At 42.3% G+C, this 12,310-nt stretch overlaps 1 protein-coding gene across 1 annotated transcript in view; it reads right to left on the bottom strand.

The window, feature by feature from the left end:
• GDNF-AS1 (GDNF antisense RNA 1 (head to head)) overlaps positions 1-12,310 on the bottom strand; it is a 33,720-nt gene that overhangs the window by 21,261 nt on the left and 149 nt on the right. The window contains exon 2 of the mRNA XM_012649480.1: positions 11,979-12,285. Coding sequence (XP_012504934.1) covers positions 11,979-12,285 — 307 coding nt within the window. The remainder of the gene's footprint in view (positions 1-11,978; positions 12,286-12,310) is intronic.

Raw genomic sequence — 12,310 nt, 5'->3', positions numbered from 1 at the left:
ACTTGGTACTGTACTGTTTTGTAAAACTGGATGGATGGATGGATGGATGAGTGGATGGATGGATGCATAGATGGATGAGTGGATGGGTGGGTGAATGGATGGACAGACGAGCAGGCTAACACACACATTGTACCTCTGTTAAGAATGCTCTTTCCATCCCACTGTACCCCTTTCACTTAATTAAGTCCTACTCACATATTGGTTCTCAGCTCAAGAATTGCTCCCTTAGAGAAGGTTTCCCTGTGACCCAGTCAAGGTCAAGTTCCTTCATCATGTCCTTTCATAACACAGTGCTCCTTTCCTCACAGCACTAACCCAATGCAGTCATGAATTCATCAGTATGATCACATAGATGTTTAGTGTTCACCTCTTCTAGGCCATAAATTCCATGAGAGTAGGACTATGTATGAGCTTAAAAAAATGAATAAATGAATGGATAGGTAAATGCATGAACAATGAGCTATAAGCTTGGAACTTGGTTATATAGCTGTTTCTACTCTAATCATAGAATTTAAGAAAAGAAGGGAACTTCAAGGTCAAACAGCACTCATAAAATTCAAAAATCTTAGAGTTTTGAGGAACCTTTGGTTCAATCGCCTATACAATATAGGAATATCTGCATTGTCATGATGTTTGACCTGTAGGAACAGAGTGTATAATTTGTATAAGACTTGATTTTTAGACTAGGCATTTAATTCCTAGGGAAATGTCATTTGCTATGGTACCCTAAAACTCTGAGATGTTTAATTTAGTGCACATTTTATTCTAAAGGATTATTTTATTCACGATTTTTCAATTAATCAGTTTATAGGTCTTACCTAGCTCAATACAATGCAACAGGTATATGTGTATGTATGTGGGTGTGTATATAAACACACATACAGTATAGTACACACTATATAAACTAAATTATTTGGAAATCATATTTTCATCAATGAAATATTTAAAGAAATTTTAAGGTATATTCTTCTATAAAATGAAGAATATTTTAAACTTCAAACTATTGGACCCTAATGTGTGTTTTGTGAGCAGAGATTTTCAATCTGAGTTTTCTGAAAATGAAACACACCTACAAAAGTACCTCCAGTACTGGATTTTGCAATGAAGGGATTCCTCAGAAAAATGACTGTGAAGCATTTTACCATCATATATAATATTTGAGGATTAAATTGGTTCTCTCTAGTATGTTCCAGAAGCCACATGGAGGTGACCCTCAGATTCTTCCTTTCTTTGCTTCATTCTCAATTAGTGATGTCGAGATTCCTTCCTGATGCAGTCTCAACTCACAGCCTGACCCTGTCAGCTGACTACAAAGGTCTTCAACTGTTACGTGCCCGTGAGGACAGCTTGTATGGTGCCTGGAGTGTTCTTAGGGAATTAGCTCATCAGCTCTTCCCCCAGCCTGATACCAGACATACAACTTGTAATAGGGAAGAAAAATAATGTGGTGACATTAGTTGCTCCTCCATCTTCCTCACTCCCACTGTGCCCAGATCCAGAAGCTGATTCGTGGTTGGTCTACAAGCAAGGCACATCCATCTTGTTCCCTTTGCCAGTGATTGGTGTAGGATGGGCCCATGAACCAGTTTTGACCAATGAGATGTGAAGGGAAGGCTACTATTGGGGTGCAAGAAAAGACTTTCCTCCTTGATTAAAGAGAGGGCTGGAAGGGGATCATTTTTTACTCCATTCCCCACTTCTTTCTTGTTTTGGATGCTGTCATATAAGGACATGACATCCGTTTGGCACCATGAAAAGAGGTGTCATCAACACATGGATATGAGCAGAATGTAAAGAGCAAACATCAAGTCTTTAATGACATCATCAAGCCAATGTACCAAGCCTGGGAACTTGTACATCCAGGTAAGTGAACTACCAATGTCTTTATGGCTTAAGCCACTGGTAATCCAGTTCTCAGCTATGCATAATCAAATCCTGCCAACAATCTTGTGAAGAGATAGTGCAACTATTATTATCCCTCAGTTTTACAAATATAGAAACTAAGATTTAGAAAAATTAATCTCACGTAAAATATTGAAAGAACCAGGACTAGAAGTGATTCAAGACTCTTTGCTTTAGTCCAGGAGTTGGCAAACTATGGTCCATAGGCCAAATGTGCAGCCAGTGAACTAAGAATATGTTTTTGAATTTTTAAATGGCTGGAAAAAATTGAAAGAACAATATTTCATGATGTGAAAATTGCACGAAATTCAAATTTTAGTGCCTATAATTACAGATTTATTGGAATACCCCTATGCTCATTTGTTTATTTATTGTCTGTGACTACTTTAGTGATGTAACTGCAGAGTTCAGTAGTTGTAACTAACTGTATGGCCCACAAAGCCTAAAATATCTACTATCTGGCCCTTTACAGAAAAAGTCTGCCTACCTCTACTTTAGTCCTATCATGCCCACTCAAAAACACTCATGCTCCAATAAAAACTATGCAGAGTGGTTAAGATACCATATTTTACACTTCAGAATGGTGATCTGAGGTTTGGTTTGCTGTTTGTCATTTTTTTTCATCCTCTGACTATAACCAACTGACAGCTTCATAACCCCCAGACTACCCAGATAGGAGCAGGGAAAGGGCTTGACTGACTGCTAATTAATCAGCCTGGCTTGAATTCTCCCCTCAGTAAACACCAGAACACATCTGTTTGAAACAACGTTTTGATGAAACAGTCCCTCAATCAAAAAGGAAAAACTAACATCCCATGCATGCCATGCTGCAGTTTTTCTTCTCTGAGATTTGCTATCATATGAATGTAAATGAGTCATGCCCAATCTGGTGTAAAACCTACAAAAGACTTCTGGAGAGATTATGAATAACCACGTTATACAAACTGAGATTATACAAACCATACAAAGCAGATATAAAACAAGTCATTTTATTTCTTAATCATGTTCTTATTTTGATCTTTGTAACATAACATTTAATGAACACTAAAGTTGAAGAGAGTAATATATATACAAACATTAAATATAGTACCAAATTAGTTGAACCTGAATTCCATGAGCCATGAGGAAGAATATTTTTAAACCACTTAATTGTTGAAAAGAAAAAAAGGATGCATCCTTAGCACATAAATTCTAGGAGTCGGCAGTCTACTAAGATTCATCTGAAAATAAATTTTTTCTCGTTTTTGTGGCTTTGGTTTAAACCACTTCACAGAACCCCTAAAACATGCCTTGAGAGCTACAATGCCAACTTTATTCCAGAGCAAGCCAACATGGTTTTGCCATAGTTTATAAATCTTTGCATTGCTGCAAAACAGAAACAACATGCTAGACTGCAAAGATTCCTTCAAGAGTTTTAAATAAAAATTATACTCACCCCACTATCATCAAATAGAGGGCATGAGTTCGCCATGATAAAAGGTTCTTTTTAGGGCTTCAGAACTCCTGGCTCCCTGTCACCTGGAGAACTCAATGTTTTGGGTTTATCTGTTCCCTCTGTGGTCTGGTTCCATGGTAATTACCAGGCTCCCAGTGCCAGCCTGACATCGCTTATGATGGCAGTACACAAGCAAAGAAAGAAACAAACAGCTGTGTGAATTCCAGCAGCGTTCAAACCTTAAACAAGCTCAGGAAAAGTTGCTGAATCAAAAATGGAATCTAAAACTGTCAAACTCATAGAAGTAGAGAGTAGAATGGTGTTTACGTGAGGCTGGGAGTGAGGCGGACAAGGACAGGAGAGGGGAAATGCTGATCAAATCATACCAAGTTTCATCCAGACAGGAGGAATAGCTTCTGGTGATCTATTACACAGCATGGTGAAGGTAGTTAATAATAATGCATTGTATATTTCAAAAGAGCTAAAAGAATGGATTTTGAATGTTCTCACCACAAAGGAACGATAAGTATTTGAAGTGATGGGCATGTTAATTAGCCTAATTTAATCATTCTATCATGTACACATGTATCAAAACATCACACATTGTACCCATAATAGATACAATAATTATTTGTCAATTAAAAATAAATAAAACTTTTTTTTAAAAAAAGGAACAAACTCAGGGAGAGTACCTCTTAAAACATGCTAACAAAGAACCTAAGGGCTACATCCAATAGGCCCAGCCATCCACAAGAAAAGGAATTATAAAATGTGCAGACCTTTAAAAAATAATGGTTGAAAATATTCTTTCTAATCTAGACAAATGCTTTATTTTAATGATCACACATTCTTTGGAAGAATTGATAAGAAACTGGCAAATGTGTTACCGGGGAAGTGGATGGCTTAAAGACAGCATGAGAGAAAGATTTGCTTATCACTGAAAATACCTTTGCACCTTTTAAAAGGTGTAATGTGCACATATAATCTAGTCAAGTAATTGCATTAATTAATTAAGTTTTTAAGATTACATATTAACACCCAACAAATCATGAATAGACCACAATTACTAAAAGCACACCATGCAAGGTACAACTTCTAAAGAGAATCTTCATTCTTTCATTCATTTAACAAGTACCATTTATGTGCTAGATACTAAGGAACTAACGTGGTTCCTGCCCCTGCAGAACATTTGGTCTAATGCAGCCATGGCTATGCATATGAGCAACTGCATACAATGAGTAAAAAGTGCAGTAGAACAGGGGAAGGATGCCCAATAAACATTGGGACATATATCCCCAAATGCATGCTACAGCCTCCTGGTAGTCACCTGAAGACTCCATTCACTTACGCCAGGAAGATTGAGATTGTTTAGCATCAAGAGTTGTTCTTTAGGAATCAGTTTACAAGTTGTATCAGTTATTTATTGCCATCACAATGAAGCACAACCACCACAAAATCCCATTGGCATATAACAATAAGGGTTTGTTGCTCACCTATCCAGAGCTGCTCATCTTCACTAGGCTTGTTTACATGTCTGGGGATGGAGGTGGGCAAGTCAGTTGGCTCTCAGCTCATCTAAACTGACCTTGGCTGTGACAAATGGAGCAATGCTATTCTGTTCCATGTGTCTCTCATCCTCCAGCAGGCTAGCCCAGGCATGTTCTCCTGGCAATGGCACAGGTTTGAAAGAGTAAGTGGAAACATGTTAATCTCATGGGTCTTGGCGCAAAACTAGCATATCCTCACTACCATCGCATTCTACTGGCCAAAACAAGTCACAATGCCAATTCAGATTCATGGGATGGGGAAATAGATGCATCACTTGAGCAAGAGGAACTGCAAAGTCACACAGCAAAGAGCATAGAGACAGAGAAGGATGAAGAATGGAGGCCATTGTTGCAATTTACCAGCAAGTCATACCAGAAGAGCAGTCTGTGCCTTACCTTCTCGTGGCTTTAACCCACCTCTTTCACTAGAATTGATTTCAAAAAGTCTTTGCCCAAAATTAAACCCAACTTCAAAATCCAGAGAATTGCCACCCCTGAATGTAGAGATGCTATCTCATGACTGTTTTTTGTCTCTCAGCAATTGCCAACACAGGGCCTTACAAACAGAGATGCTTAAATTATATTTGTTGGATGAATGAACAACTGTGTTTACATATTATAAAAGTGTTTTTTAGTGATAGGTGTGTATTAGGATACACAGCTGGTCTCCTCAGATGATCATTTTGAAACAGATGCCACATTCTAATATGTTAGTGCTCCTGAGTTTGTATAAAAAATTGACCCATTATATTTAGATCCCATTCCTACTATGCAACCTTATAAAGCAAATACTTATTATAGTTACCTTACCTTTAGCTTTTGTTTTTTACTCAGATTTCTAAAATGCACTTCCCAATCTTTCACCCATTATTTTTCCAACAGTGACATCATTCCACAAATATGTTATTTCTTAAGCTCATGATGGATATATTATGGGCTGATTTTTCATTAGCTAGCAGCGGTCCCCAAACTTTTTGGCACCAGGGACCATTTTCATGGAAGACAATTTTTTCACAGACCATGGGGTGGGAGTGGTGAAGAGGGATGGTTTCGGGATGATTCAAGTGCATTACATTTATTGTGCACTTTATTTCTATTATTATTACATTATAATATATAATGAAATAATTATACAACGCACCATAGGCTGGGGACCCCTGACTACCTTACAGCATTGTTCTGGGAAGTTACATGATGGACTCCTTCAAAAGAGGTCTGCAAATGTGCTTTGTGTAATATTAATTCTTTACATTTCTAAAGCTGACTTTCTTTCAAAGAAGTCCAAGTGCTTCACATATGGTTGGCCAGATCCTCTCAGAGTGTAAATTATGCCCCAGGAGTAAGTTAATTGCTTGGAGGGAGGCATTAACTCTTTCAGGTCACTAGGGTTCCACTTACAGCACTGCAGGAGGGCAGTAATTTACCAAATAGTACCCCAGTGGCCAGAAAGTATTTATGCAATATAAATTATTCCCAGAGAGTAATTTATGGACTCAGAAAATCTGGTTTATTATCTCATCTATTCACACAGTCTCCCAGTAAGGGAGAGAAGAGAAAAATAGGTAGAAAAATGGGTGAGACCGGGGATTCTAGAAGTTCCCCAAGCTCCCACAGCTTGTTAGGGGTAGAGCTCCAGCTCAAATTGCTCTATCACAGGCATGACTTCCTCCCAGTTGTGGCTGTGGAATTTAGGGCTCTCAACTTGGAAGTTTCTGCTAATCAGGGCCGTGACTAGGGTAAGGAGGTGAGTGAGGTGCCTCAGTTGCCCCACCTGAGTCCTGGCCCTGCTGGTAATTGGGTGAGGGATGTATTAGCTTGAAACACTCAAGGGACAAAATCCACACGTACATTTACTACTCACTGTTATTAAACCCATAAATATCAATGAGGATTTGTGAGTTGATTAATTAGTTTTCCCACACTGAGGGAAAGTGGAGAAGGCAATGGAGGAGTGGGTTCGAGAGTAGGGAGGAGTGGCTGCCATATTGTTCTGCTGCCACCCTTGGAAATGGCCAAACACTTCATCTATTTTAGGTAAGAGGAGAAGAGTCTAGATCGAAGTCTGTTTATTATGTGACTAATACATGGCAAAGAAGTCCCTTAGAATATTTTGGCTTAAAGGTCCAAATACTGAGTCCTTATCTCAGAGTCAACCATCCACTACAGCAGTATTCTTTAACTATCACCTGTGAATTCCAGATCTTTAGGACACTGCCAAAAGCTTTGCAATGGCACATGATCTGCAAAAGACCACCTAGGTTACAGGTACCTTGATTCCCTGTTCAAACCTCTGTCTCTCTCTCTCTCTCTCTCTCTCTCTCTCTCTCTCTCTCTCTCATATATCTCTGTGCTTTTGTGATGGTTGTCTAAAAGCCAGTCACAGAAATGACCTTTTAAGGAGAAAAAAAATCTATTTAGTGCTGTGCTCTTGTCTGGGAGCTTTGCTATGTTCCAAAAGGCAATCAACTTCTTTACAAAATTCTGCTCCCCATTCAGCCTAACATCAACCTCTGCCACCGATAAAGATTCTGGTTGATTTCTCTGAATTTTGACTAATTTCTTACCTCAATAAAATATACTAAACCACAATTTGAAAGATGACACAACACACACACCCGAGGAGCCCCCTTCCCACCACACCCAACTAGCAAAGTAATTTGATAGCACACTTACTTGGATAGGAGGGGTATATCAGTCAGCGAGTGACCTTAGGTAAGTTATTTAACTACTATTCTGCCTTCACTTTCTCTCCTGATAAAATGAGGAGACTGGACAAAAAGTTCTGGAATTTCATAATTCTAGAGCCAATACATCTCCTCAAAGTTACAACTTTAACCTAAATTGGAGTCAACAAACTACAGCCCTTGAGTCAAATCCCGCCCACTGCCTGCTTTTTTGTATGGTCCATGAGCTAAGAATAGCGTTTACATTTTAAATGGTTGGGGGAAAAAAAAATCAAAGAATAGTATTTCATGACATGTAAAAAAATATATAAAATTCAAATTTCAGTGTCCATAAATAAAGTTTTATTGGAACACAGCCATGCTTATTCATTTAAAGATTATCCATGCCTTCGTAACACAAAGAAAGAGTTGAGTGGTTCCAACAGAGAAAGTATGGCCTGCAAAGCCTAAAATATTTACTATCTTTACAGAAAATGCTTTCCCTCTACAGAAGAAGTCTGACAACCCCAGACATAAGCCATTAGACTATTTGCATAGTAACAAAGTCTGCTGTAAAGCTCTTACCTGATTGAAGTTTTATTTCAGGAAAAGAGCAGTCTCATAAAGTAATCTCAGAAATCAAAAACAAAACTAATGGATGATTAGACAATCTAATCTTTATAAAAGAAACTGCTGGAAATCATTGATGAATCTACTTTGCCCATGTCAGGATTGATTTCTTATGAGAAACAATTTACTCCAAAGAATTTGTCTCTTCCCATTACTTTGCAAAAAGACCAATGCAGTGCATTTTTCCCTTTCCTTTTTATTTTTCTTTTTTTAAAGTGATCTGAGGGCAAATTTATCTTTTCCTCATGAGTAATGGTATCATTGGTGAAAATGACTGTTAAAGAGCAAGCAAGCATGGAACAAATTGCTGTCCAATAAAGCAGTGACTTTGAAAAGGAAATTGCCCTGCTTAAGTGATGGATTCTGTTTCAGTCGTCATGACCCAAGTTATGAGGCAGTCCAGGGACCCGGGTCCTGGCCCTTATAGTCAAAGCAGCTGCAAAGCCCCACTGGGAGCTCTCCAAGGACTCTGTGAATGGCCAAAGGCTGACCCACCCGCCCCACCGCCTCTACAGGCTACAGCCCTACAGAGCCACAGAGGCTGAGCAAGGATGTGGCAGCACTTAGCATTGAGTCTCCCCCCAATCCCCTTTCAGCTAGCCTGGAATGCCCCCCCTTCACCTCCCCATCTCTGCTTACCTACTCCAATCAAGGCCCACTCTGCATTCCAAGCCTCATGATACCTTGAATTACTTTTTATTATTTCATGTGTGTGTTTTCTCCTCACAAGGCCTGAATAAGATCCTTTAGCACAGAGAGCGCCGATCATTTAGACATATTTCAGTTACCCACAAGAAACATCAGTGAAGACAATGATAATGGTGAAATGGGAAGGCTTTAAACCTTTTTTCTCAAATAAATAAATGCCTTTCAAAACTAGAAATATTTGTTTTAGTTCTAAGTTAAATTTTATATTTTGCTTTATATTAGTGTTTTAAGACAATTAGAGGAATTTAATGTTTTGAAAGAGTCTTAGTCCTAGAATCTATCAAAATATGGTTTCTTAGTTTTGCTTTCAAAAGGAATCATAAAATTATTGCAACCATTAGAAAAAACAAGGCTAATTGATAAACCTGGGGAGTATTTTAAAAATATCAACTTCTGGGCTCCATTCCTCAAAAGATTCTGATTTAATTGACCCAGATAGGGCCTAGGTCTGAGTGTTTTTGGTAATCTCCCCAGTGCTTCACTGGCCATGTGAAAATCAGACTCCAGCACGTGAGAACCTCATATACACTTCTGTTAGAGTATTTGTCATCTTCTACCAAGATTACTTGGGTGCGTGTCTCCCTCTCCTTATAGATGGTAAGTTTATGAAGGGCCAGGAGGGGGCTGTCAGAAAGTGCCTGCCATTAACCCAGCTTCTTCTGAGGGAAACCACTGTGGAGGGAAGAGGGGGAGGAACCCTAGGAAGATCCTTAAGCAAAGGTGGTCAGGCTCTGTACCCTGCGATACCAACAACCAGGACACGAATGATTGGCCCAGGAACAGGCACCTGACCAGGGACTGCTGATCTACAGGGTGTCCAGCCCTACAAGGAGGCCTGACACAAAGCTCAGTCCAACTCTAGCACCTGGTGAGTGCCCAGTGGGGCCAATTAGATCCTTTCACTAAAGGAGTTTAAATGTGAGATCAACAGAGAGCTGAGCAGTTGGTAGCAGGGGCAGAAGCCAAAGGACACCCGGAGAAAAACAGCGAGAGAGGAACTGAATCACCTTGGTGGCTAAGCCTGTTAGTAGGGATCGGCAGATGCCTGCTGCTGAGGGGGCAGCGAGATAACCCAGTCACAGAGCCGTATCCTGAATGACCTCCCAGTTCCTGAACTTCAATCCAGTTTTCGTGAGGCCTGGCTGGGTGGCCTTTCCGGAAGGCTTTTCGGAGACACGTGGCTGAGTAGTGGAGATTCCGGTCAGCCTTCCTTCCACATCAACTCCCATTACTTAGGGTAAACTCAGTGGCATCTGCTCCTTGCAACCCAAAAGGCCCAATCAGCACAATTCCCAGGGTCTAGCCCTTTGCCTGCCACATAGCAAGTGTTAAATAATTGCAGGTGCTTGGAGGGCCTGACCATCCCCAGTGAAAAGCCTTCTGAAAATAAAGAAATCATTCCTGGTAAGAACACTGATTAGGGTCGTCTTCAAATTCCAAAAACAATGCTAACCTAGGATAAATATATTAAGCCCTCCTATTTCCAAATCCATCTACATTTCTACCATAAATCTATCAAAGAAGGAAATGTCACATTCCACAGAACTGCAGAGAGCATCCTAATTTCAGCTAAGGTATGTTTGGATGACTTGATTTTCACTTCGCTAATCTTAAATCACAGCAATGTTAGTAAGAACAATTTTCCTCCCACACTAACTTCACTGACAAACCTCCAAAGTAGATCTTCCCCCCACATTGCCACACGCATTTCCCCTGTCTATTGTCTGTATCAGCTACTTGAAGAACACATACTCCCCAACAACCGGATGAGTCATAAAATGAGAGGTACATGGATGTAAACTGAGCCTGTTTACACTTTCCTTGGCCCCAGCTAATAAAATAAAAGAGGTCCCACTGAATTCAGGTCCAGTGGCTTCCGGAAAGCAGGTTTCTGCTTAGCAAAGACATGCCTTATTTAGTACATTATTTTAAAGGTAGAGCTAATTTCATACCCCATGTGAATGAAACTCGTATTTATGGTTATAGCCATATACAGGGTGTGCAAGGACTTGCCCTCCTCATGTCCTCTACAAAAGGCGGCTCCGGCTGCTTCTGGTGGTGAGCTAACCAACAAAAGGAATGCTGAGAAGGTCTCACTTCTCCCATTTACTGAGCTCTAGGATGGGGGCTGGGTCCCTGCTCACTGGAAACAGCATCCAAGGGGGTGCTTGCTTTAGGTTTCCCACTGCATTTTTGGAAATCTGGATAAAAGCAGGTTTAGCCCAATCTCCCCTGACCTGTTTCTGATAAAGTGATCTTACGCCTCTGGAATTGGGATTTTGAATGTATGTGCCTACCCCATGTCTGGTATTATATTACAACAGCATGAAAATGGAGCCTAGGACTGAGGAGCCGGCCAGCCTCAGAAGCCTTCTTCATTGCCTGCCATGTAATACATGATATGCAAAGCCTCTGACTTCAGCCAGCAGATATTTGGAGACCGTGTTGGCCTTAGCATGGGGACTAAACTAATGTGTGTTTAGGTCAGAAAGCGAATCAGAAAAGCCACTGGAGGGCACGTCACGGAGTGAGAGCCCTATAAATTCATCCCAACTCGCAGCGTCCCCTGGCAAACACTCGGCTTCCCTCACTGGGCCGCTCCACATCTCTCCTTCTTGGTGCTAGAACTCCAGCCGGCAGCTCCTCTTCTCGCCGCTGCCTTCTGCCCTGCAGAAAAGCAAAAGGGCGAGACACCCGAGGAGGAAGGAAAGCCTTCGACAGGCGCGAGGAAAGCCCAGTGTAGCCCTGCACCCGCAGAGCCCCCTCCCTCCGACCGCGCGGCGCAGGGGCGAAGCCTGGCGCGGGCGCCGCAGTCGAGTTCGGATTGCCCCCTTTGGTTGGTCTGAGCGGAGCTCTGCACATTCCTCCGGATCTACCCAGCGACGAGAAGGCGCGAGCCCGGCGGCGTCTCCACGCGCTCAGCGCTCTCCCTGCACCCCAGGGAGGGGCGCCTCTCGTCACCCGCTTGCACCCTGCGCTCCCGCCTCGGAGCTCCAGCGCCTCCTCGCTGCTCTCCTCTCTCTCCCACCGCCCGGCCCCGCCGCCGCCTCCGGACCCCTCCCCTCCCAGGGCCCCGCGCCTCCCCTCCCCCACCACGGCCCCCCAGCCCGGGCTCTCGACGACCAGCCTGCGCTCCTGGCGCCCTCATGTCTTCACGGGACTCCCCGCGCCGGTTGACGTGGTGTCTCGTTCGGATCTCTAGGCAAGACCTCAGCTCCTGCGGCATCAGACAGGCCGGTCTTGTGCTCCCAGGCACTGCGCCCCGAGGAGGCGCAGAGCGCGGCAACCGCCGCTGAGCCTCCCGCAGCGCCCCAGGCCCGCGGAGCCCCGGCCGAGAGCGCAGCACTCTCAGCGTGTCACCCCCCACCCGAGACTGCGGCGGCTGCTCAGACCTCAGCTTCTGGGAGTACGGGGGCCGGCGGGGG

Source organism: Propithecus coquereli, unplaced genomic scaffold, assembly GCF_000956105.1.
Source record: "Propithecus coquereli isolate 6110/MARCELLA unplaced genomic scaffold, Pcoq_1.0 Scaffold110, whole genome shotgun sequence".
NCBI classification, from domain to species: Eukaryota; Metazoa; Chordata; class Mammalia; order Primates; family Indriidae; genus Propithecus; species Propithecus coquereli.
The sequence above is the reverse complement of the archived record's forward strand: the minus strand, read 5'-3'. Positions and strand labels throughout refer to the sequence as shown.